The sequence below is a fragment of the Aphelocoma coerulescens genome, chromosome 4A (genome assembly GCF_041296385.1).
Source record: "Aphelocoma coerulescens isolate FSJ_1873_10779 chromosome 4A, UR_Acoe_1.0, whole genome shotgun sequence".
NCBI classification, from domain to species: domain Eukaryota; kingdom Metazoa; phylum Chordata; class Aves; order Passeriformes; family Corvidae; genus Aphelocoma; species Aphelocoma coerulescens.
The window spans coordinates 5,762,710-5,786,699 of NC_091018.1; the positions used below are offsets into that span (position 1 = coordinate 5,762,710).

At 50.0% G+C, this 23,990-nt stretch overlaps 1 protein-coding gene across 5 annotated transcripts in view; it reads right to left on the minus strand.

Annotated features, from left to right (window-relative positions):
• Positions 1–23,990, minus strand: part of EDA (ectodysplasin A) — a 61,517-nt gene that overhangs the window by 15,988 nt on the left and 21,539 nt on the right. For all 5 annotated transcript variants that reach the window (XM_069015106.1, XM_069015105.1, XM_069015107.1 and 2 more), the window contains exon 2: positions 9,633–9,738. In XM_069015106.1, the coding sequence (XP_068871207.1) occupies positions 9,633–9,738 (106 nt within the window). The remainder of the gene's footprint in view (positions 1–9,632; positions 9,739–23,990) is intronic.

Here is a 23,990-nt window from a genome sequence, read left to right on the forward strand (position 1 = left end):
ATACGGGGAATGTGTCTTGTAAGGGAATGGGGAGGGAATTCATGGCACAAAGTAGGGGAAGGATGAAACACCACTGTGGGATGTGTGAGTCCATAGGGCAGAGCCCAGGGCATTCCAGCTTTCCTCAGCCACCACTTTTCCTTCTCTCCCTGCTTTTGTTTCAATCTTGTTTTAAAACTCCTCAAAATCCATGCACGAACACAGCCACCCTTAATGGTCTTTGCCTGGTGACACATTAAATTGAGATGGCCCACAACAGCACCCCACAAAGCAGCGATCCCTCCCTGTCCTTCATCCAGTGGGATCTGGGTCCCATGCCATTCCCAGAGGGCCATCCCAGCCTGCTCCACCTGCACAACACAAGCCCTGAATTTCAGGAGCCTTTGCTTCGTGTCAGCCCATCCCTTTGTGCAGTGAGAGGCTGCTGAGTCCCCAGAAATGGCTCGGGGACAGTGACACTAGTGACCCCCCAGCTGGACTGAACTGCCCCAGCCCAAAACCAGTCTCCTCCAGCCCAGGAGATCAAGGACAGTTTGCAGCTCATTTTGGACTCTTCTGAGGCACTCCCTTGGCTCCATCCAATTTTTGAGGCAATTCTTCATCTCTTTGATGGACTTTTCATGCGTCTCCAGGGGAAGTGTCCTGCAGCGAGGTCATTCCTGGGGCTGCTTGGCCACAGGGTGTGAGAAGGGCTGGGAATCATCTCTCATGTGGTGGCTTAGGGATGAGAGTGGCCTTTGCTGCCTCCCTGCTCCTCTCCTCGCATTCCACCAAAGGACAAACCTCCATCCATGTGTCATCCAGATGAGCAGATGCTGCTCCAGGAGCTCCATGGATCAGTAGCCTGCTCCCTCCCCATTCCTCTGATCCCAAACACCAGCCCCCAGTTCAAGCTCATCGGGCTGAAAACAAGCAGAGAGAAGTCACAGCTCATCCCTGGAATCCCTGGAGCGACACGAGATGCCAGAGAGCCGCAATCTCTCTTCTCAAACAGCTTCAGACCACGTCAGCTCTCATCAGGAACAGGTTTTTTTTTTGCTGTTGAGAAAGTTTATTTTCTCCTGCCAGTACTCAGAGATTTTTGCTCGGTTTGACAAAACCCAGGACTCCTCAGGGAATAATTTGGTGAAGCTCCTAAGGACAGTTAAATTTACAGATAATGCCAACAGTGGCAGTAGGTTGTGATCTAGTTCATCCTGATCTTTAATCATATTCAAAGGAAAAAAATCTGATCAGACGATCAGAACTGAAGTGTGAACAGGAGACAGACCTAAGGGACAACCACTCATCAACCTGAGTTTTGCTCCAGGTAAAGGGGACATGGGGAGCAAACCCCAGCTGGAAAGGACAAAAGGAGCAGGATGAATGAGTTGTGCTCGTGCATTCCACAGGTTTTTCCACCTTCAGAAGGATGATGGGATTCAAAGGGCTGTCCAAAGGGAGGTGAGGTAGAGCCCCACCAGCCCTGTGTGTCTCCTTCCTAAAGGCTTTTTGGCATGAGGAAAACTACAGGTGTAGGGTTGTAGGAGAAGCAGGATGAAACAGAGCCCATCCTTTAGCGGTCTGTCAGCTCCACTGTTGTCACCTCTGCCACAATGCTGGTCCCATTTAGGAGGAGAGGCTGGATTCAGTCACCTCCTGGGGTTCTCTCCACCCTACAACCTCACCTCTGCTCTCCAAGAGCCAGACTTTCTCTGCTGAAAATCCCTCCTCACTTCCTTGAGCAAGGCAGACATGTCCCTGCTCACTGCAAGGGGAATTTCCAAGGCTTTACAGGACACAAGGAACAACCAAGGTGATTTACCTCCTCCAACCCATCCAGATCCACCTTGGGATCAGTGGCAAGGCACCAGGACAGGCTGCTGGTACCAGAAGGCTCTAAAAAACCAGCTCCAGTCGCTGAGTAGGTGCAAGAACACCACAGCACAAATGTGGTCACGAGCAAAGACAAAATCCTGCTCCCAATTAACTCCAGAGCCACTGTTGCTGGCAAAATCCTCTTGCACTGCCTCCTCAAAAACACAAAAGGCCAATCAAACAGAAATCTCCACCCTCCTCAGCTCCGCTCCCACATCATCAGTCCCAGCCAAGTTCCTGGGGTTCACACCAGAACCTGTGGCCATCATATTTCATTTTCCACCCTCTGGCTGGCTCTGGAAGGAGGATGCGATGTGCCTTTTGTTTCCCTTCAGGCATTTCGGTTGGATTCCAAGTGCAGAGCTGACAGACAACATTCCCAGTTCTAATTTGAGGATCCCAAGGCTTTTTTTGGCTGCTGGCTGGAGTCACCAGGCTGATTTTCTATCCACCACTGCACCCTCTTGCTTCCTCTATCAATCCCACATATTTAAATCCAACAATTTGAAGCGTAGCGTTACAGCTGTGTTTTTATTTTGTTTGTTTTATTCGGTTGTTGCCTAACACAAAACACTCTGACATTTTCAGTCACATCCCACTAAGATAAACAACGAACATATGTCATGAATTCCAGCAGAAACGATTCCCAAGTGGGGCAGCAGCAAGGTTTGAAGCGGGAGTACAAGAGGCTCTCCCAAATTGTTTGCTGGATGTTTGAAACGAGCTCTTCCCGTGGTTATCCATAAGGAATCGAGGGCAGGTGGGAGGAAACCTCTCTGACTGTCCCACCCCTGCAGAACTTGATATGTTTTTCCTCCTCCCATCCATAATCCTGCCTAATTGGATGGAAAACCTCCATGGCATTGAGCAGCTGCCTGAGAACTGATGGTTTAATTACACGGAAAAATGTGGGATCTGTATCCAAGGATCTACCCATGTGCATCCACACATACTTACAGTGGGATGAACCTAAAAACAGGGAAAGGGGAGGGGAAAAAAAAGGGGAAGAAGGGGGAAAAAGAAGGAAATCCAAGAGAGATCCCACCACTTGTGGGAGGATTTGGATGAATTTGGTAAGCGGTAAAAAGAAGGGAAAAAAGTGGGAAAAAAGGAAACCCAGGAGAGACTCTACCGCTCTTGGGAAGCCCAAGTGAAATCCCTGCAGCAGCTGGGACACAGGGAATGCTGCCTGGCTCAGCCAACCCTTGCATTTATCCATTGAAACCAATTAAGGCACTTCCCCAAATCCTGCTGGAATTAGTGGGATCAGATACAACTCCAACAATGTCTCCACGGCCAACAAAGCCCTCATGAAAACATTCAAGCTCAGCCTCATTCACAGCTTTTTCCCTAAAGAATTCCTCACCGGAGCTCTGCAGCTCTGGGCCTGTCTTTGGGCTGGTGCAGCTGCTCTGTGACAGCCAAGAGGGCTCCGGTGAGCGGCCGGAGAGGGCACAGTGAGGACAATCACAGCTGCCACCACCAGAGCAGCAGCCCCAGGTTTGGCTGTTCACAGAATCCCAGGATAGCTGGAAGGGACCTCTGGAGATCATCCAGTCCAAGGCAGGGTCACTCCTTGGAGCAGCTGACACAAGAACATGTTCATATGGGTTTGGGATGTCTCAGAGAGGTGGACTCCACACTTTCCCTGGGAAGCTGTTGCAGAGCTCTGCCACCCTCATGGAAAGAAGTTCTTCCTTGTGTTGAGGTGGAACTTCTTGTGTTGTAGTTTATGGCCACTGCCCCTTGTCCTGGAGCCTGGCACCATCCTGACACCCCCTGGAGATACATGTATGGATTATGAGATCCCCTCAGCCCTGCCATGACCCCCCAGCCAGAAAAACAAGCTTATTCATCCCAAAATCTGCAGAAGAAGGATCCCTGTGGTTGCTGGGGCAGGACCTGGGGGAGGCCTCAGGTGGGGAAGGTGGATCTGATCCAGCTCTGCACCAGTTCCTCCACATGGAGCGACCAGACAGGCCTGAAGCACGTGCTGAGCCTGCAGAACCTCCCTGGCTGAGGGTTTTTTCATCGAAATCAAAGCTCAGCTGCAAATCCTCCAGCAGGGAGACAATGGAGCCTCTCACGCTGCGGGAAGGGAGCAGCAGCTTCCAGAGGAGTCCGGCATTTCCAGTGCTCGGTGCAGCTCAGCTGCACTCAGGGCTCAGCTGCAGCCACATTCCTGCCCCTCTGGAACATCTGTTCTCCTCTCATTAGTGCTGCCCTGTTTTGTAACACAAGGAACTCTGTGAGATTCCTGAAGCTCAGTGTTTGACCCGGGGCATTCCGAAAAGCCCCGGGGTCTCAGGAGTGGAATTCAGACGGAATCACCAGTCACTTCCAATAATGTCGCTCGCTGCTCAAAGCGCAGCTGGAAAAGGAGCTGAGCTCTGGTCAAGTTTAAGCACAGCCCCTGAGAGCTCAGAATCCACCCACAAGTGCAGTCAGGGCAAGTGTCTGAAAGTGCCACTGAGGTGACAATGACCAGAGAATTCCTTCTCATCCTCAGCAGCTCCAAATCTCCCAGCGGCCACCCCACGGCCTCATCCCAGCCAGGGAAGGACAAACACGCCCAGAGCACACAGGGATGGACCAGATCAGCAGCACCTCATCACAGCTTTGTAAACATCCGAATAATGAAGCAGAGTTCCTTCTGGAACAATCCAGACCCCAACTGGAAGGGCTGCTGAAGAAGCCAGGGGGCAAAGGGAGGTTGTGGATGGGTCAGGACACACTGACCATTATTCCACTGTGATCCCTGTGAGCCGGGACAATTCCTCGCCCTGGACACCACACAACTGGGCTTGTGCCTCTCCCAGCTTTTCCTATTTAACATCCAGCTGGGGCAGCAACATAGCAGAGCTCAGTGAGGAATTCTGGGCTCCAGCAGTTAAAGAATCACAGAATCATAAACTGGTTTGGTTGGAAGGGACCTTAAAGCTCATCCCATTCCACCCCCTGCCATGGGCAGGGACACCTTCCACTATCCCAGGGTGCTCCAAGCTCCATCCAGCCTGGCTTTGAACACCTCCAAGAGCATCCACAGTTTTTCCGGGCAACCTGTGCCAGAGCTGGAACTGACACCTAAACAACACTCGGGACTTTTAGGGACAAGACTTAAACAGATCCCTGTTATCATAAGCGTGGGAATAACACAGAGATAGGGATATGTAAATAAGATGCAGCCTTAATTTTATCACAGTAATAACAAATATTGACAGCAACATCCCAGGAAGGGGATGAGTTTATCCCCAAAGATTAAGACATCACATTATTCCCGATTTCTCCCATTCAGGGGGAAATCACTGAGAAATTCTGGGGGAAATCAGTAAGAACAAGCACTTTGTGGTGAGCCTTTCCTTCTGGGAGCGTCTGCCGTGCTCCAGGATCCAGGAAATGTCCAGTATTTACTGCGTGCTCATCACCATGGTTTCGGAGCACAATAAGGCTCTATCGCCCTGCATCCATCTGTGTTTCTGGGAATGCCGGGGCTTTGGGAATTGCACGGGGCCGACACAAAGGCACCCATTGTTCTGGAGGCAGAGGGACGAACCTGCCCTTTCCACAGGAGAGGAAGCCAGCAGGAAAAGTTGCTATTGTGAGCTGGATATTAAAAAAAAAACACGGAAAAAAAAGTCCTATTGCATCGTCAGTGCTGCTGGGTCAGGAAAGGGGGATGGCTGGGACAGGGCACCTGTGGGACTGGGGGCTGTCCAGGGGGAGCCAGGCAGCCCTGTAGCTGGCAGCCCTGTAGCTACTGGCTACACCATCCCAGAAACATCCAAAATCCTCCTAAATCCACCCTGAAAGCCAGGCTGGCATCAGCTACCTGCTAAATCATCCAGAAAACTTCCAAAATCTACCCTAAAACCATCTTTAAATCACCCTAAAACCACTCTAAAAGCCAGGTTTAGCTACCTGCTAAACCATCCAGAAACCATCCAAAATCTACCCTAAAACCACTGTAAAACCATTCTAAACCCACCCTAAAACCATCTTAAAACCACACTGAAATCACCCTAAAACCACTGAGCAAGTCCTAAGAGGGTGAAACTGGACTCACGTAGCTGGAGCATCACTTCCAAAGCTCCAGGTAGGAGCAGGGATGGGGAAGAGCTTTCAATTCCCCAGCATGTCATTTTCCTTTCAAGCCAAAGCCATTTGCAGCGCTGGAGTTCTCCTCCAGGACTTTCCTCGGCAGGAAGAACTGCCAAAGTAGTAGGAACCAAATTGTTGTCAGCTTAAGGCCAGCCATCTGCTCAGCCTCTTCCCAGCTGCCATGCTCCCAATCAAAGCTTGGAGAACAACCCCTGATGTTTCTCACCAAGCTCAATATGAAAAAAATCTAGGAAGGAAAAAAAAACCCAAACCAACAAACCAACAACCCCAAACCCAAAATGTGAAAAAAAACCAGAAATCAGGAAAGCAGCCCAGCAGGGATCTAACTGGGAACAGAGATGAAAGTAGGAGAAAAAGAAACTATTTTATTTGTTTAAAACAATGTTTTTTAAACAGTCCTATTGACATCTGCTTTGTAAATGCTCTGTCATTATTTCTAACCTCCAGAGCACGGAATTGTCTCTGGAGTTACAACCATGCTACTCCCAGATTTTGGCTTTGTTAGCAAAGAGCCAGCAGCATTTTTACTGGCACTCTGGGAATAGAGATCTAACATTTCATACACAGTTTATTTAAAAGTGGACTAATTTAACATCCTTGATGGTTCCTTTTAGCACAACTGTTGCTAATTAGCAGCTCCAGAATGATTTGCTCATCTGGGAGCAGCGGCGGTTCCACGGCAGCATAAATACACCAGGGCAAAAGGGAAGGAGGGGGAAAGGAGAAAATAGGGAAGAGGCATTGGAGAGGGGCAGGTTTTAGGGAATTAATGGAAATGAAGTTACAGGTGGAGATGGGAACGCTGAGGAGAAAAGAGGCAGGAAAAATAGAGTGGAAAAGGATAATCCTGGGCCTTGAGAAGCTGGAAAAACCGGTGGCAGGTTTTAAAGCTGTGCAGAAGTCGGGTTTGGTGACATGGACTGGAAAGTGGCTTCAAGATGATGATCCCAGGACTGAGACAGGCACCAGCCCCCAGTGATCCCCTGGGATGCCCCAGGGCTGCAGGGATGCAGGGACAAGGAGAGGGACCTGGGCCAGGACATGACCTTGGCTGCTTTAAGTGGCCCCAGGGCACCATGGGTGCAGGGCCACAACCCAAAATTAAGCAAAGCCAACCATAAAACATATCAGGGGTCAGAGGGCTGAAACCAGAGTCCTCCAAGGAGGAGCCCCTGAAATTCCAGAGTCATGTGGGGAGTGACAGGATCCAGCTGATGGCTTTGCACACAATTTTCCTTGCATTTTTTAACAACGAGGCACTAAAGCAGCTTTGCTGCTCCCATGTTCCCTCCTTGTGGCTCCGTGCTCTGGGCACAGCCAGGGCCATCACCCTCCCCTGACCGCACGGAACCAGCTCTGCCCTGTCCCAAACCCGCCTCTTTCACAGCAAAAGGCTTGAAAGCAAATCCTCCAAAAAGAAAAAGCTTTTGGGAAAGGAACCATGTTCTCCCTGATGTTTATAAATCATCAAAGCCAGCCCCTTGTTGGTACTAGGATGAGCAGGACTGGAAGAGCCAGGAAGGGTCGGAGCAGCCTCCCTCCAACCCCAGCCTCCACGCTCGGATCACTTTGGTCTTTCCCTGCATGTGTAAAAGCACTTGAAAGTTCATAAAATTAATTCCAGACAAATATTAGCGAGGCCTCAAGTGGAAAGCACATCTCCTTCCTTCTGGGAATTTATAGTTCAGCCACATTTATCTTCGGGAGGCTCTTTGGAGATCAAAGATTTGATCAACTTTCCCTTTGCGAAACTCACAAAGAAAATGGTGTTATCAGGACCATGACATGATTTTATTTATTAGTTTAATGATTCATTGCCCTGCTCTGACAGCAAGATTCCTTCACGCAGGTCTAAAACAAACAGCCTGAGTTCCCCAAGGCCGTGGCTCTGTTTGTTTCTCGATTTTATGGTTGTTACAAGGTCAAGCCCTGCCCTGACAGCTCCCACTTGTTAAATGCAGCTCTAGAACCACCATGGGCAAACGCAGGGCAACCACTTGCCAAAGCCAGAGGGACACAACCTGTCACTCTGGCAGTCTTCCCCATCTCCATCACCTGTGGGGTCAAAATCCCTGATTTTCAAAAAGACACAGGTAAGAGTTACAGGATCAGTGAGGTTGGAAAAGGCATTCCTTGGACACCCCCCGGGATGGGCACTCCAAACCTCCCTGAGCAGCCCCTTCCAGTGCCTGGCCACCCTTTCCATGAAGAAATTCCTGCTGCTGTCCAACCTGAGCCTCCCCTGGCACAGCTTGAGGCCGTTCCCTCTCCTCCTGTCCCTGTTCCCTGGGAGCAGAGCCCGACCCCCCCGGCTGCCCCCTCCTGTCAGGGACTTGTGCAGAGCCACAAGGTCCCCCCTGAGCCTCCTTTGCTCCAGGCTGAGCCCCTTTCCCAGCTCCCTCAGCCATTCCTGGTGCTCCAGCCCCTTCCCCAGCTCCGTTCCCTTCCTGGGACTGGATAAGTGGTGGAAGTGCTCTGCATTTCTGGAGTGGCTCAACTCTGAGCATCCAGGGAACAGCAAGGAAATCTGGGAAAGGACTGCCAGGCATGAAAGGCCAACAATGGGCACAAGGGTGATGAGCAAAACCCTCGTTAGACACCAACCTTGAGCTTCTCGTTCTCTCCTTAGCAGCTCTCTGCACATCTGGCAAGGCAGAGGCAGCCTGAGGGATGAAGTTAATCCCTCCCAACATCTGCTGGCAGCGCTCCTTCGACACCACTCGCCTCCAGTGGGAACTTGCTACTACACAAGTGACTTGTGAAGACACTGGGATAGATTTCAAGGAGACTGGGAAAAGGACTGGGATGCTGCCTGAGCCATCTGAGCACCAGAGAGACACCGGCTCCAAAACTGATGGCCCACACTGGGCTGGAATCACTCAGGGAGTCTGTACCAAATGCATCAGACTTGTCAGCATTCCAGGGAAGAGGAATCCAGGGAGTTTCACCAAGCTCTTTCTTGGAGCAGAGCCACAGGGAAATGCTTCTGCACTGTGAAACTGTGAAGGTTTCAGGGGAGATGGGAAACTCACAGAGCTGGGCTGGAAAACTAAGAATGATAACGGAGTCAGCACTCGGGCTTAGCTGCACACAGACCATGGATCCATCAGTTCTGTGCTGCTTTCCCTGGCATCCAGTCCTTTCTCCTCTCCTGTAAAAGGGGATCTGTGCTTTCCTGCAGTAGGGAAGCACAGGAGCTCTTCCAGGAGTTCATTCTCCTGTCTTTGTGTCACGACAATGATGGAAAGCCAGGACTGGAAATCAAATCCCTCACAAAGAAATCAGGAACCTTTCTGCTCTTTTAATCCAAGCTTTGTACAACTTTGCCTTCCCTTCACACGGGCTTTGACCCCACCTGAGACTACACAGCAATGCAAAACCCCCTTAGAGCAGTCACCAGTTTGGGATGCAGATGTTCCCAGCTGTTTGTTGGATTGTGAAAAGCTCCTTGATGATTTTAAGCAAAGCCGGGTGTGCAGGACAACAAATAAAGGCAAACAAGTACAAACTAAAGCCTTAAATGATCACAGTTTGAGGAGTCAAGGATGGAATTCCTAAACAGCATTAATTCACACAAGCAGTTGCAGACATCAGAACTCCTGGAATTCCTCATCTGGGAGGGAACCAAAATCAGGGAGAAGCTGAGCAGGACTCACCGTCGGGCCCTTCGCTGCCTTTACTCCTTTTATTCCGACGGACGCGTCTCCCTTCTTCTCCAACGTGCAGCTTCTCCTCGGGGTGAAAGAAGTTCAGCAAGGCCAGCTGCAAGAAAAGGGACAAGTTTAAGCATCTCTGCAAGGCTGGTTTAGCCAGGCTGAGAGATTGGAGCCTAAATGCCAAATCCTTCCCATCAGGGATAGAGCGGGAGACGCGAGATGGCTGCTCACGGATCTCAGCTCATCCCAAGGAGATGTGTCCCCTTGGAAGCAGTCTGAGACTTGGGAAAACTCCTCCTGAGGCGTTTCAGCACGGAGAACCCTTCCCCCAGGAAAGGGGGACTGCAGGCCAGGGCTGCAGGGAGATCTATGGCTGGAAATAATCAAACACCTCAAAGGCCGATGCGATAATTCCTAATTTTTCTCTTCAAAACTTGCTCAATCCTGGAGCTCTTTCTCCAGAATTACTCACTACCAGTAAGTTTTTCCTCTCTCAAGCTCTCCTCTGCAAGCCTCATTAGCTACTGAGATTCAAAGGTCTTCAGGGACCTTTAAATCCAACCCAATATGCCACATAAATTAACACTTTAAACCTACAGCAACATTTGTAACACGAGCTTTGCCAAGAGGCAAAAATTTTATGTAGCGACCTCTTATTCAGGAAAAAATTGCTGCTGCCTTAAGAACTCTTTAACAGATCAACATCCCCACCCAGAAATTGGAATTCGGGGTTAGAAACAAGAATCCCAGCTCATCACCAGCGGAGTTTTCCTGTTATTTCCACTTCATAAAGGGAATTCAAAGACCAAGTAGGGACCAAACACCTTCTGTGCGTTACTGCATCCAACAGCCAGGGCTGCTCCGACCACGATGGGTTTTCTTGCTGAAGGAACCCGATGGTGGTTATTTAAGCTGTAAATACACGGCAAAACCAAACACAGCCCAAGATAAGATCCAGGAGGCTTCAAAAAGCAGCCCCACAGGTTATCGAGCTCATCATTGTTCTGAGAACAAAACGTGGGGCATCAAAAGCATCTTTGAAAGGGCAGAGGAGAACAAACACCTCCCCTGAATTGCCGGGCTCGTTAAGCTCCAGCCCATAAAAGTCCCTATCAAGAGCAATAATCGCTAAAGGCCCTTGGCTTTTCACAAGCCCCAGGGCTCTCACTTCCCCTCTCCCTGCGCATTCCCAAGGTATTTCCCAGGCACAGCTCCCCTCCCAACCTCAGCATCCCAGGCCTCCGTTCAGATTTTACATCTGCATTTTACTTTATTCCAACAAGCTCCGGTGCAGTCTCGCAAATGGAAATGTTTGGAAACTCTCTGGTTTCCCAAAAAGAACCCTCCAAAGCGTTTCTCAGATTCCCAAATTGTCGCTATTTCCTTCTGTCCCTGTGCAGGCAGGTCTGCAAAATTCCTGGGTGTCTGTCATTGCAGTGATGCTGTGGCTGAAAGGAGCCCGAAACCCTGTGGGATGACCTGGAATCAGCTTCCCAAAGTCTCCCTACCAGGCTTTGAAACATCCCTAAAAAAGCAACGATGAGTAAAACTTATCTGCCTGAGGGAGACCAGTTACAGGGTTGGATGGAGAGCTGAAGGCTCCTGTTTGCAACAAGGAGTAAAGGGCGAGAACACCGGGCACAGCTCCCTGTGCCCACATTCCCAAAGCTCCCACATCCCACTGCACTGCCCAGGTGTGGAACACTGGAGCAGGATGCTCCTGCAGGCACCACCAGCACCTTCTCTGACACACCAGAGCAGAGCAAGGGATGAGAACAAGTGAATTCTTCTTTAAACCCCTAATTTAACTCACGCTGAAACACTGCAGCACTAAACTGAAGGAACAAATTGCTTTATAATTCAGGTGAAAATGTCAATGAAATCCTCAGCGTGACTTTGGAATGCTGTTATTGCCTGGATTTTCATTGGAGTTTTACAGAACACTGTGAAATAGAGGCTGTTCCTCCAGGCTGAACAACCCCAACTCTGCTGCTCTGCTCCAGGTTTTAATCTGATGTCACTTGTCACTGACCACTCTGAAAAACACCACATTTTGGCTAAAAGTCATCTGTCCATTAAACTTTGTGTTTCTAGTCAGAAAGAGAAATGACAGTGAGGGTGAGTGATTAAAACACACCTTTTACTTAGGAAATAAACCCATACAAGCAGCTTGTGACACTAACTGTGACCACAGCAGCTGCAGCTTTGGGACAACTCCCATGAAACGGTGTTTTCCAGGAGCAGTGACACACCAGCACTCCACACTCAACCTGGGAATGGACACAACCAGTGGGAGCAAAGAGAGGGAGGGGCCTATCCCTAGGGAACACCTTCCAGAGTGCTTTGAATTACCCAAATAATGGCACTGACCCTCCAGTGACTGGCACGGAGGGGTCAGGGGTCTGGCTCGGGATGGAGGGAATGCTCAGATCCTGGGAAGGTCAGGGGCAGGGAAAGGGTGACCAAGCCTCTTGCAGCCATCCGAGTTCCCAAAGGCCAAGTCCCTCTCTGGGACTCAAGGGCTCCGTTGTTCCAGGGCTGCAGCTGCCCGAGGTCGGGGGATGCTCGGCCATGAAGGGCCCGTCTGTGTCCGGCTGGGAATCGTGGCCGGCACCGCTCGGATGCTTTTTCCATTCAGCCCCCACGAGATATCAGTAATATATTGGGAAGAAATTCCTCCCTGTGAGGCCCTGGCACAGGTTGCCCAGAGAAGCTGTGGCTGCCCCTGGATCCCTGGAAGTGTCCAAATAGCCAGGTTGGACAGGGCTTGGAGCAACCTGGGACAGAGGAAGGTGTCCCTGCTCGTGGCAGGGGGTGGGATGAGCTTTACACTCCCTTCCCACCCAAACCTCTGCATCAGCCCTGGGCTCATGGGGCACCCTGGCTCTGGCACCTTCTGGGGAATTCTAAAAGGAATTCTTACCTAGTCCATGATTTCACCGAAACTCCTCATCCTCAAAGTCACAGAGAACTGATTCCCTCAGCCTCTGCACTTGTAGAGCTGGAGAATTTTTGAGGAGTCCAGCACACGCAGCTTCTTTTTTGGGAACAGGTATTTTCCCTGCACAGTCTGAACAATCCCCATTTCCCTCCTCCTCCAACCTAATGCCCTCAAATCACCTTTAATTTTAGAAACACCGTGGGTTTAATCAAGAGAATCACTATAGGATGCAAAAAGGTCAAAAAGCCAACATGGGAAAAATCCCAGGGGAAGCCATTCCTCAAAATAACCTGGGAAACAATAGCGCAGGCACCGCTCGTCAGAGGGAATCGGATCTGCCTTGGCTTCTCTGGGCAAAATAAAGCAAAACAAAGGCACACAGAGCCAGTTTTCCCTGCAGAACCTGCCTGGGAACATTGGACAAAGCTTCTGGAGGATGGATGCCAAGGGAGCACACTGGGAACTCCCAAAATAACGGGGCCTGTTGTCACTCAAACTCATTTGTAGGATGGACATTCCACACTCTATGCAAGTAAGGATAAAGAAAGAAAGGCATTATCAGTTTTCATAAAATAAAATATTATTTGTCCTGTCATTCCAGGCCCTTGCCAAAAGTCTCTTGAAGAGCCACTGGACACCAAGGGAATGTATTTCCAATGGTCAAACAGCTTGAAGTGGAAAAATACAACCCAACCTACACAATGTTGCACAAAAGGTGGATTTTGTCCTTAGGCAAAGCTGGCAGGAGGAACAAGAGTCTCCCTCCTGTAGAACTGGGAAAAACACTCAAACCTTCAGGTACACGAAGCCTTTCGGGTGAAATGTGAGAAAAACCCCAAAGATTTTCTGCCTCCAACAGCTCCCAATTCCTCCTGACAAAGTCCAGCCAAAGATCTCATCCAGAAACTCACAGCTCCATGTCTTAAAGCACCTGAGAAAACAAGCATGAACTCAGCCACTTGCACGAGTGTTGAACAGGATTGTTAAAGTTAAATTCCCTCTTCCTTTGCAGTTTGGGAGATTATTAGTGTGAGGAGCCTAAGAAGCAGCCCAGGCTCTGCTGCAGCATTCTCTGCAAGCAATATTGTTGTTTTTCTGGTGCTCTCAAGTTCAGCCTGTGGTTCAGAGGAGCAGCTACTTGAATATCAGCCCCATTGTCCTCCAGAACTTTGCCTCTGGTCACACGTGGTGCAAAAAGAAATGATCAAGTAGATAATTAATACTCCACCAGCCCAGAAAGAAGCTCGGGGAGTAGCTTCTCTTTATTGAAAAGAAACCTCATTCAACATATTTTAAGAATTGTTTTTGTCATTGTTTCTTGCTCCTCATAAAAATGCAAGGAGCAAACGAGGGAACAATTCCCATTTCAACATGACAGAACTTTGACACTGTGTCTTGTCTGCAGGACAAGCCACAGCCCTGCCTGCAAAACTCACAGAATGTGATCAATACCATGATTGGGAGGACCAGAGGTGGAGCAGAGATGGGATAATCTGCACTACCCACCTTTCTCCCCAAACCTGGTATTCCCAGCTGGCTGTGGGAATCCTTTCCAGGGCTCTGGAGCGGGTTCCTCACCATAACAAACCCCTTCCATCAGCTTTTTCTGTGTGAAGCTCCAGTTTGGTCCTCACCTTCAAGGTGCCCAGAACTCCTCTGGTCCCTGTTGCTTCACCCCTCTCATCCTTCCCTCCAAACTCCAGCCACATTCCCGCTCTTCCAGCTGTTCATCCTGAAGCCCAAGATCCCAGAGGCATAATCCTTCACCCTGGAGTTGATAAGAAATCCCAACTCCCCCTCATTCCAATCTGCACTCAAGGATCCTCACCAAGGTTTTCAGACCCAACAGGGACCTTCAAAAGCGTTTTCCACCCAAAGCTGTTCTATAATCCAGAAACACCAGTGATGCTAAGGAGCTTATCCAGGTGGGAAGTTTGGCTGGCAGGAGGGATTGAGCTCTGGTCCAGGCAGGAGCTATAACAGCAGAGTCACCTCCATCCCAACACTCATGAGGAGCTTCACAAAAATGACAACCAAGGACTCGAGGGAGTATTCGACCACTAGAAAACAGAAATGACCTTGGGCTTGGAGGCGGACCATGGAATGCCATGGATTGGGGGCACAGCACCTGCCAGCAGGCAGGAACTCCCATCTCAGCACATCTACACCCTGAACATGCCACCAGGGCTTTTGGGAACAGGATCTGAGATGCTGCCAATCTGCTGAGCATCCCCGTCCCCGGGTCGAAAGCCTCTCCCAAGGACTGCAATCCCACTTTGGAGAAGGCCAGGGAATGACACTTGGGGTCTTCCAAGCACTGCAGTAACAGACTACCACTGGAGACCAGTGAAAGAGTAGGGAGCAGGTTTTCCCAAGATTTTATTGGTGTTTTACCCTCATTACCCACGACAGCCACTTTGTTTTGCAGCACAGAACCCTAAATCCAACTGCCAGTTCTCAGTCCGAGCCAAAGCGATGGACACAGGGAATTAATGGCCATCTGAACAATTAACACACCTTATAAACTTCCCTTCAGAACCAGACCCTTCCCAAAACCTTCCCTTTCCCTTCCTCCTTTCCATGTGGAACAGAGCTTTAAGCAGACCTGTGACGACAGTGATCACATCCCACAACTCCAAGTCTGAACAGGAATTTCCTCCTTTCCTCTAATCCAAACCTTCCCCAGCTCAAACTCAGCTTAGTTCAATAAGCAACATCCCAGATATTTACATTTCCACCACTGATCCAACTGAACATACCACTTGATTTTTACTTTCAATCAGCTCAGGGAACCTGGAGCAAATGCAGGTACACCTGGAAGGTAAGAACATGGCAGAGGCAGTCGGGGGGTGGATTTGCTCCTCATGGGAGAAGGAAGGTTCTAGCATTCCTTCAGCACAGAGAGAATAACCTATGGAACCCTGAGAAACACTTTCTGTCCTAAACCTCCATAGAAAATTTGTTTCAGCACAAAATGGAACCAGGTCCACAGTCCAAATCCCTGGATTCCACACACCCCACAACCTTCCCTGACTGTAGCAGCACCTCAATCCCTAAATTTGACCCCAAACCAGCACCACCTCAAGCCTGGAAGAGAACAATTTGTTTAACAAGGCTGTTTGTCCGTGCACTTGGCTAAGACACCTTTCCCTGGAGCTGCCTTGGGCTGCAGGGGAGCTGGTGGCTCCCACAAGGACTTTGATGGAGGGACAATGCCATGAAGGTGGACACGGCTCCAGCTGAGCCACGGCTGAGGCTTCCCATTCCTTACACCTGCTGGCACTGAAGGGAAAGCTCAAACACAACCCAGATGTAAGGAGAACAAGGTCAAAGAGGAGTTTAACACTGCACATGAAGACACCTGCAGTGAATTTTTTACTGGTAGCAGGAGTAAGAGATTCCTGCTGCGGGCTCTGGGTCCGGCACGGCAGAGCCGTGGGAAGTTCCTCGCTGGGAACGGGCTGGTTAAACGCTGAGAAGGATCAATGTCAGCAAGGTAAGGAACTTAAATCAGTTCCTTTTGCCTCCCAAGGAAATCAAATTTAGCTGTGAAGCAGAGCCAGGCAGGGATCTGCTGTCTATTAGCAGGAATTCTCAGTTTTTCACATTTTAATTAGCTTTTGTAGCCCTTTTCAGGCCCATTTTCAGCCAGCTGGGCTACGCCCCCCTCCAGATGGAGGTCATGGGCTCTTCTCCTGCATTCCAACAGCAATTCCTTCCTTATATGAGCAGTTATATTCCCAAAATATTCATGCATTTTATAAGAGAACCCAACCCTCAGCAATTCCGTATCAGCCATAGTTCCTCCTCCTCCTTTCTCTTTCTCCAGCTGCACCTTTGCTCTTGCTCCTCATGACCTGGAGCTTTTCCAGCACACCCAGGAGAACAAGGTCAACAGCACAATCTTCCTCAAAGCCAGAATCCCTCTTAAAAATATTCCCCAAGTCAGGAGCTGCTCCAGCAAAGAGATTCAGGACTCTGCTGCTTCTCTTGGCACACCTCTGTTCCCTGCAAAATGAAGAACTGGGCTCTTTCCAGCCTAAAACCACCCTGGGGTGGCCTAAAACCACCCTTAGGCAAAAACCTCCTTTTGGCAGGTTTGAAAACATCTTTAGGAATACCTGGAAGGTCCTGATAGCCATAGCAGGAACAATTACCTCAACTGCTTCCACAACCAACGTAACACAGACTGTAACAGGCACAGGGACCATTCCCAGAGGATGCTTTGGATCATCTCCACTGAAGGTGCTTCTCTTCCACTCAGCTCCTTCAACTCCCACCAATTCCAACCGTTTCTCATGAGACAGGACACTGAAAACCCAACATCTGGGATGAGCAGCTGATTCAATGAACAGTCCCCTCTTTGAACCCATCTCCAAAGCAGACAAACACTCCAGGTGACCAAGCCACCCCTTCCTGCAGGAGGTGACCAACCACATCCTGCTCTAGAGCCTTCAACTGGGAATGTGGCTGCAGGACCCAAAGTTATGGCATTTTTCAGTTCTCTGGTATTTTTCCTTTTATCTCCATTCTACACAGCCCCATTGCCTGGGATGGGGCCAGCTGCAGCAAAGAATTGGTTTGGATGCACTCATGGAGATGGATCCATACGGGAGAAAGTTACAGGAGAACGTCTGCCAGACACTGGAACTGATGAACATCATTCTGTCCCTGCTCTCAGACAGCCCCTCCTGTCTTTTTGGGGGGGGGAAATCTTCAAAAATCTTCATAAGTTTTAAATCTTTTTGCTGTTCAGATAATCAAACTGTTTAAGGAGGTATCCAAGGCCAGGTTGGATGGGGCTTGGAGCATCCTGGTCTCGTGGAAGGTGTGCCTGCCATGGAAAGGGGGTGGAATGAGATGAGCTCTGAGGTCCCTTCCAGGCCAAACCATCCCGGGATTCAATAATTCTATGATAAAGTTTTAAAAACATTTTTCCTTGCTCCATAACAAACTCAACACTTCCTGTCCGAGCGCATTTATTCCCCCTTTTAGCACAAGGGCTTTAAAATCTTCTTTTCTCAAACTGGATGTTAAATTTGGCCTTCAGCAGGGATTAATTTTTATGACATTTTATTGGAAGAAGAAAAATGGAAGGGAAGGAAACAGGAGGAGGGAATCAAGTAGTCCAAATAAAATAGAATTAAAATGAAAACAAGTCTGCTGAAATTGTAACACCCATGAAATAATGCATCCATGAAATAATGTGGCTAAACAGTCCACTGCAGCAACTGGGAAATAATCCAGTTATGACCCAGCCATCCACTTTGAGGGTGAAGGTTTTAATGGCGATTCCCACACCTGCAGGGATGCATGGAACTGTGGTGGGAGACAGGGACTGCCTGGTTAATTCTATACAATAATCTGCTCAAATAAATTATGCTCTGTTGCCTAATTAATCAGATCCCCTGCAATTAACGTCAAGGAGCCAATGACCTCATGCAGACAGGATTAAGAGCTCTGCAAGGCTCCGTTCCGGGCACAGCCACGGGAACAAGTCCCCGCAAGGCAGGGCTGGGTGCGGTGCCAGAGATGCTCCTTCATGCGGGAATTGCAAAACTCCGGATCCTACAGGGACTCCTCGGAAGCAAACGGGACACAGCATGGGAATGGGGGGAAGAGGGAATGTCCCCTCGAGCCCTGGATCCAGGGAGCACCAAGGGACTTCTCAGCACGTGGCACCGCAGAAGCTGCCTCCAGATAAACATCCTGCTTCCCAAAAACTGGATTATAGAAACATGGAATGGTTTGGGCTGGAAGGGACATTCAAGACCATTTGGCCCAGCCCTCTGCCATGGGCAGGGACACCTTCCACTAGTCCAGGTTGTTCCAAGTCTCATCCAACCAGGCCTTGAATATTTCCAGGGTTGGGGTATCCACCTCCTCTCCAGGCACCCTGTGTCAGTGGTGGTACAAACCACCCTCATTGAAAAAAACCCCTCAAATTCTGCTGCTGTTTAGTCCCCTCCTGGCCTGGCTTCCCCTGCCTGTGTGAGCTCAGCAGCAGGAATTGTCTCCTCTGGAATTGAGGACACCTGGAGCAGCTCCCACAGCCGTAGCACCCACGCAAACCACCGGCACAAAGAGAAAACAACACCCCAGCACTTCTGGGACGGATCCTTCCAGAAGCAAACCTGTGGCAGCCTGATCCACCTGCCAGCTGTGCCATCTCCTCGCCCTTGGAATGTGCTCTGGGATATGTGGGCGGCTGAGGGACTCAGAGGAGGCACACAGGATCCCTGATGGCTCTGTGGAGCACGCCCAGAGCGGTGCCGTGGGATCGACTGTGAGCAGCGGGCTGGCTCTGCCCCACCATCCCCTGTGCACTGGAACAGCACAACCCTGAGCTATGAGGGATGAGCTGGATCAGAATCGCCAGGATGTGCTGTAGAAACTCCGGGAAAGGCGCTGGGAGGAGTTCAGGAATGTGAGCTTTCCACAAGCCGCTATCTCACAGCCGGTCCCAGCACTGTGCGCATCCCCGGCCGCCCCAGGCCCGGCTTTGGGGCTGCCAAACCCAGCTCCACTTGCTGCTGCAAGCACCAGACGGTTCCTAATCAGAACAACATTCCCCACTCCCTCTCCACATGGCAACAGCTCCGTTTTCCATCCAAACAACCCATCCCCAAGCCCACACGGCCTGGCCAGCGAGCACGAGCAGCTGGCACAGCACGAGCAAGTGGCTCTTGAAGCTGAGCACAGAATTCCATTATCTTCCCAGCAAACAAACCTCAACCAGGGCATTCCTGGGTCTCTGGCTGCAGGTGGGAGCCACGGCAGCCCCAGAGCAGAGGCAGAGGTGTGAGTTTGTGCAAGCCAAGCCTTTCTGAGCCGGGCTTTGAAGTGCAGAGCCCGACGCACGTCTTCAAACAGCGCCCGAGGCTGCACAGCAGCATCGGCTCAGCGGCTCCCGCCATGCGCCGCAGCCCGTCCAGATGTTTCCAGCCAGGCGGCCAGGCCAGCTGCTGCACAGCTGCCTCGTGTCAGGCTGGGGCAGCTCTTGGGAGGGAGCAGCGCTGGGGAAGCGCTCGCTCAACATCCCCTATGACATGTTCTGACTTTGTGAGGCTGAAAGCAAAAGGTTTTGTGCTGTCTGAGTTGTTTGTTGAGAGGAGTTTAAGTAAGGAAAGTAGTAAAGGATTTAATATTCCAGCTCCTGGATGCCTCTGCAACAGCTGCTTCTCCATTGTATGGACAAACTGAGGCACTGGGAGGTTAAAAAAACAGAAGGTTTAAAAAACGGGAAGGTTTAAAAAAAAAAAAAGGAGCCAGAAAAAAAATTTCCATGGACAGGTCCATACCCAGTGGCTAAAATGAGGCTCAGCTGGTTTGGACTATTTGGAGCTGGCCAGCAGCTTTTGACCCAGGAAAAGAGACAATTCCAGCAGCACAGGACAGGGAATTCAAGACCACAGGATCCTAAACTGGTTTGGGTTGGAGGGAGGCTTAAATGTTCTACCCCTTGCCAAGGGGATACCAGATCAGGTTGCTCCAAGCCCCATCCAACCTGGCCTTGGACACTTCCAGGGATGGGACAGCCACAGCTCCTCTGGGCACCCTGTGCCAGGGCCTCCCCACCCTCACAGCCAGAAATTCCTTCCCAATATCCCATCTAACCCTCCCCTCTGACAGTGGGAAGACATTCCTCCTCCTGGCGCTCCAGGCCCCTCTCAAAGTCCCTCTCCAGTGTCCCATATAACACCAACAACACACCTTGGGGTGACACATGAGCTTGGGGTCTCATCCAGGGCACTCCACACACTCACCAGTAACAGGAAATGCTGCTGTGGTGAAGGAAAATTAGGAAAACAACCCCCTCCTGCAGCCAGGGACTATTTTCCTACTTCTCTGTGCGAGACAAGCAGTGACATTGCTCGAGGCTCAGCATAAGAAAAAAAAAATAAAATACTGTTTACAGACAGAATTTTGCAACTTCTCCAAATGTCATCCTGGGTCATATTTTGCCTGTGATGGGGACACAAAACCTGAGGGAAACTCCAAAGTCTGTGGAGCCCTGGGGTGCTCCCTGCGGCTCCCGCCTGGACACGGACATGGACACAGAGAGGCAGCACCACGTGCTGGAGAAGGACCCACAAACCTTCTGAAGGCTTGAAACTGAAGAGGGATGGAAAATGTTTAACTTTTGCCAGGAAAAAGTATCAAATATATCCTCCTAGGATTTTTCAGACAGCTTGGTTTGCGTTTGTTTGTTGGATTATTTTGGGGTTTTTTTTTCTTAAGTTGAAACTGGTTTCCTAAATCATCCCGGACAGACAAACAACCAGGGACATCACACAAGTCAATACCCAAACAAAGATAAGTCCACTGGTCAGCTTTTGCTACAAATTGAGTGGATTAAACCCTTTATTTTTCAATAATGACCAGCCATGCTGCCTGCAGAACCCAGGAAGGTCAAGGGCAGGATTTGCCTAAAATCCCATTCCCGAAGAGCAACAACACCAGGGACCAGCTGGAACCACCACTGTGGGATTCCCCTGGGGTGATCAGGTCATGATATTTTATTCCCTGACCCCTGGGATCAGCCAAGCTGGGAAAGGCTCCCACAAAACAGCTCCAAACCAGAGGGATATTTTACCATAACCTTAAATAAACAAAAGCAGAGGAGAGAGAGGAGATGCTGCCGGGAACTACAAAGGGGAACTGTAAACACAACAGCAGATAAAGCAGATGGATGTTTGAAACAACCATTTGCACTGGAGAAAACACATGGGATCCGTCCCCAAGCCCGCAGGGAATGAATTTACTGCAGCTAGAAACCACGTGCTGCAGTCAAATTTCCATTTATAACCATTACCTGCTAAGCCTGAAAAACCCACAAATAAAATCCAGGGCAGCAGAAATTTTTAACATTACAACAGGAAAAACCAAATGACTGAGGATCCCATGTGGAGAGAAGGATACCGGGAATGCTGCTGCAGAGAGCTTGGGGTGCCCAAGGGCAGAAATGCATCTGGTGGTTTTAATTCCCAGAGAGCTCGGACATCCAGCACCCAAAGGAGAGGGAAATGCTTGGTCTGGATCCCATCAGCCTCAATTCTGACTCTCCTTTTGTTTCTCCTGCAGAGAAAACAATTTGATTTTTACGATTAGCCTGGAGAGGTGCAGGGTGGAGGTGGGAAGTGAGTGAGCAGAGCAGGAACCAGCCTCTGGTGAGAGATCTTCTGGAAGTAGCAAAGCACAGAAACTACCAATAAAACGGCCTTATAAACGGATTATTTGGGAATGACACCACCAGTTAACGATGGTATTTTGGTAGCAGTTCCCATTCCCCCAGCAGCACCTTCACCTACAGCTTGTGGCTGAATTTTTACATTTAATTAATTAAAGAGTGGCCAGGGAGGCAGGAGGAGAATGTATTGCTTTGGCCCAGAGTCAAATAACAGATGCACACACTGGACTAATAGAGACACACTCGGCACTACTGGAATATGCCAGACTCCCAAAAAAGCCCATTCCCCACTTCTCTTTGCTCTGCCTACACATGGCAGCTCCTCACACAGGGCTGGGATTAAAGGGGGAACATTTCACCAATGCTGGGAAGGGATCCTGAGGTACATGCGTGATCCTTGAGAAATTCAGGGAATTAATGAGCAGCCTCCCCTCATTCCCAGATGCTCCCATATATCACTGGGTATGGACAACTTTATGCAGCAAGGTCACCTTTCAAAAGGAGAAGCCACCCAAGGCCTCTTTCAACTTTTAGAGTCGAAGAAAAAAAGAGAAAAGGAGAAAGAACATCTAAAAGGGATGAAACCCCAGAAGCACAAGCTGTAACCCCCCCAAATTCACCTCACTGCTGAAAGACAACTCCCCATGGCCTGAGCGTGCAGAGCTCCCTGCACCTCCTGAACCTGCTTCCTTGTGGGATGCCAAAAGAACTGTCAGTTTTGCATTCCCAGAGGAGAGGAGGGATTTCTGAACCAGCTGTCTGTGTGCAGACACGGCTCCAGCAGCAAGTCCCAACACCTTCCCCTCCGGCCCTGCTTTCTGGCCTCACCCACAGCCGTCAGGGGCTCTTTGTCAGGCCCCGAGTGTTGACAAATGCTGTTCTGCACAACTCCCCACAACGGGAAGCAACAAAAGGCTGGGCTGTGCTCCTGTGGATTAGCTGCTCTCATCCCTCTAGCCAGGAGCTGTGCCTGTTCCGTGTATTCATGAGGATAATTCCTTAGCCAGGCATTAGGCAGAAAACCGAGGGAAAGGTGGCAACAGCCACAACAAACAGCGGTTGCTCATCACTACCCTGCGCTCCAGCAGAGGCACGAGGAAACCAAAAGTGATCTTCACTTCAAGTACAGCCTCAAGCTGTGCCAGAGGAGGTGCAGGCTGGACATCAGGAGGATTTCTGCATGGAAAGGGTGGCCAGGCCTTGGCAGGGGCTGCCCAGAGAGGTTTGGAATGCCCATCCCTGGAGGTGTCCAAGGAAGGCCCAGACGTGGCACTCAGAGCTCTGGGCTGGGTGACAAGGTAGTCACAGGTTGGACTGGATGATCTGGGAGAGCTTTTCCAACCTCAGTGATTCTGTGAAATGAAAAAGCAGCACTTACTGCAAGCAGAACACTCCAGGCAGGGAATGTGTAAGCAGGCAGCAGCGGAAGCTGCTCCTCCAACTTTTTCCTTGTTTAGCACCTCCAGCATCTCTCCTGAACCCTCAGCTGTGCTGCAGCTAAACCTTCACCCATGTTCCAGCATCTCCTCTTGACACCAGCTCCTCTGTTTTAGCAGCAGTTATTCACTGACAAGCAGATTTTGAGACACTTCTCACATGGTAGTGGAGTCTTTCCACTGACAGTCAGGGCAGTCAGCTCTTCCCATCACAACCAGACCAGGAAAACTCTGACCCAGGGAAAAGGAAAATGTACTGGCACAACCTGGGTCACAAACTCTCAAAGCCCAGAGCACAAGATCAGAGTCCCCAGAGTGGTTTGGGTTGAAAGGGACCTTAAAGCCCATCCAGTCCCACCCCCTGCCATGGGCAGGGACACCTTCCACTATCCCAGGTTGCTCCAAGCCCCATCCAACCTGGCCTTGGATACTTCCAGGAATGGGGCAGCCACAGCTTCTGTGGCTCTGTGTCCATGGAGATGTCCATGGCCATGGCACCTCCCCTGCAGAGGCAGCTCCCAGCTCATGGGCTAAGGATGGACAGTGCCCCTATCCCAAAGCCCCAATATATATATACAATATATACATATAAATGTAAATAGGAATGTAAATAGAAACAGCAGCCTCTTTACCAACACTTCCCAAAAACTGGTACAAAACCAGTATAAAACCAATTCCCCCCCAGAGCAAGGCTCTGCTTTCCCATCAGCAACACACACACAACCCCCCAACACAAACATCACCAGATCTGAGGCCATCACTCAAGCCTGGCTGATGAATAATGTTGGAAA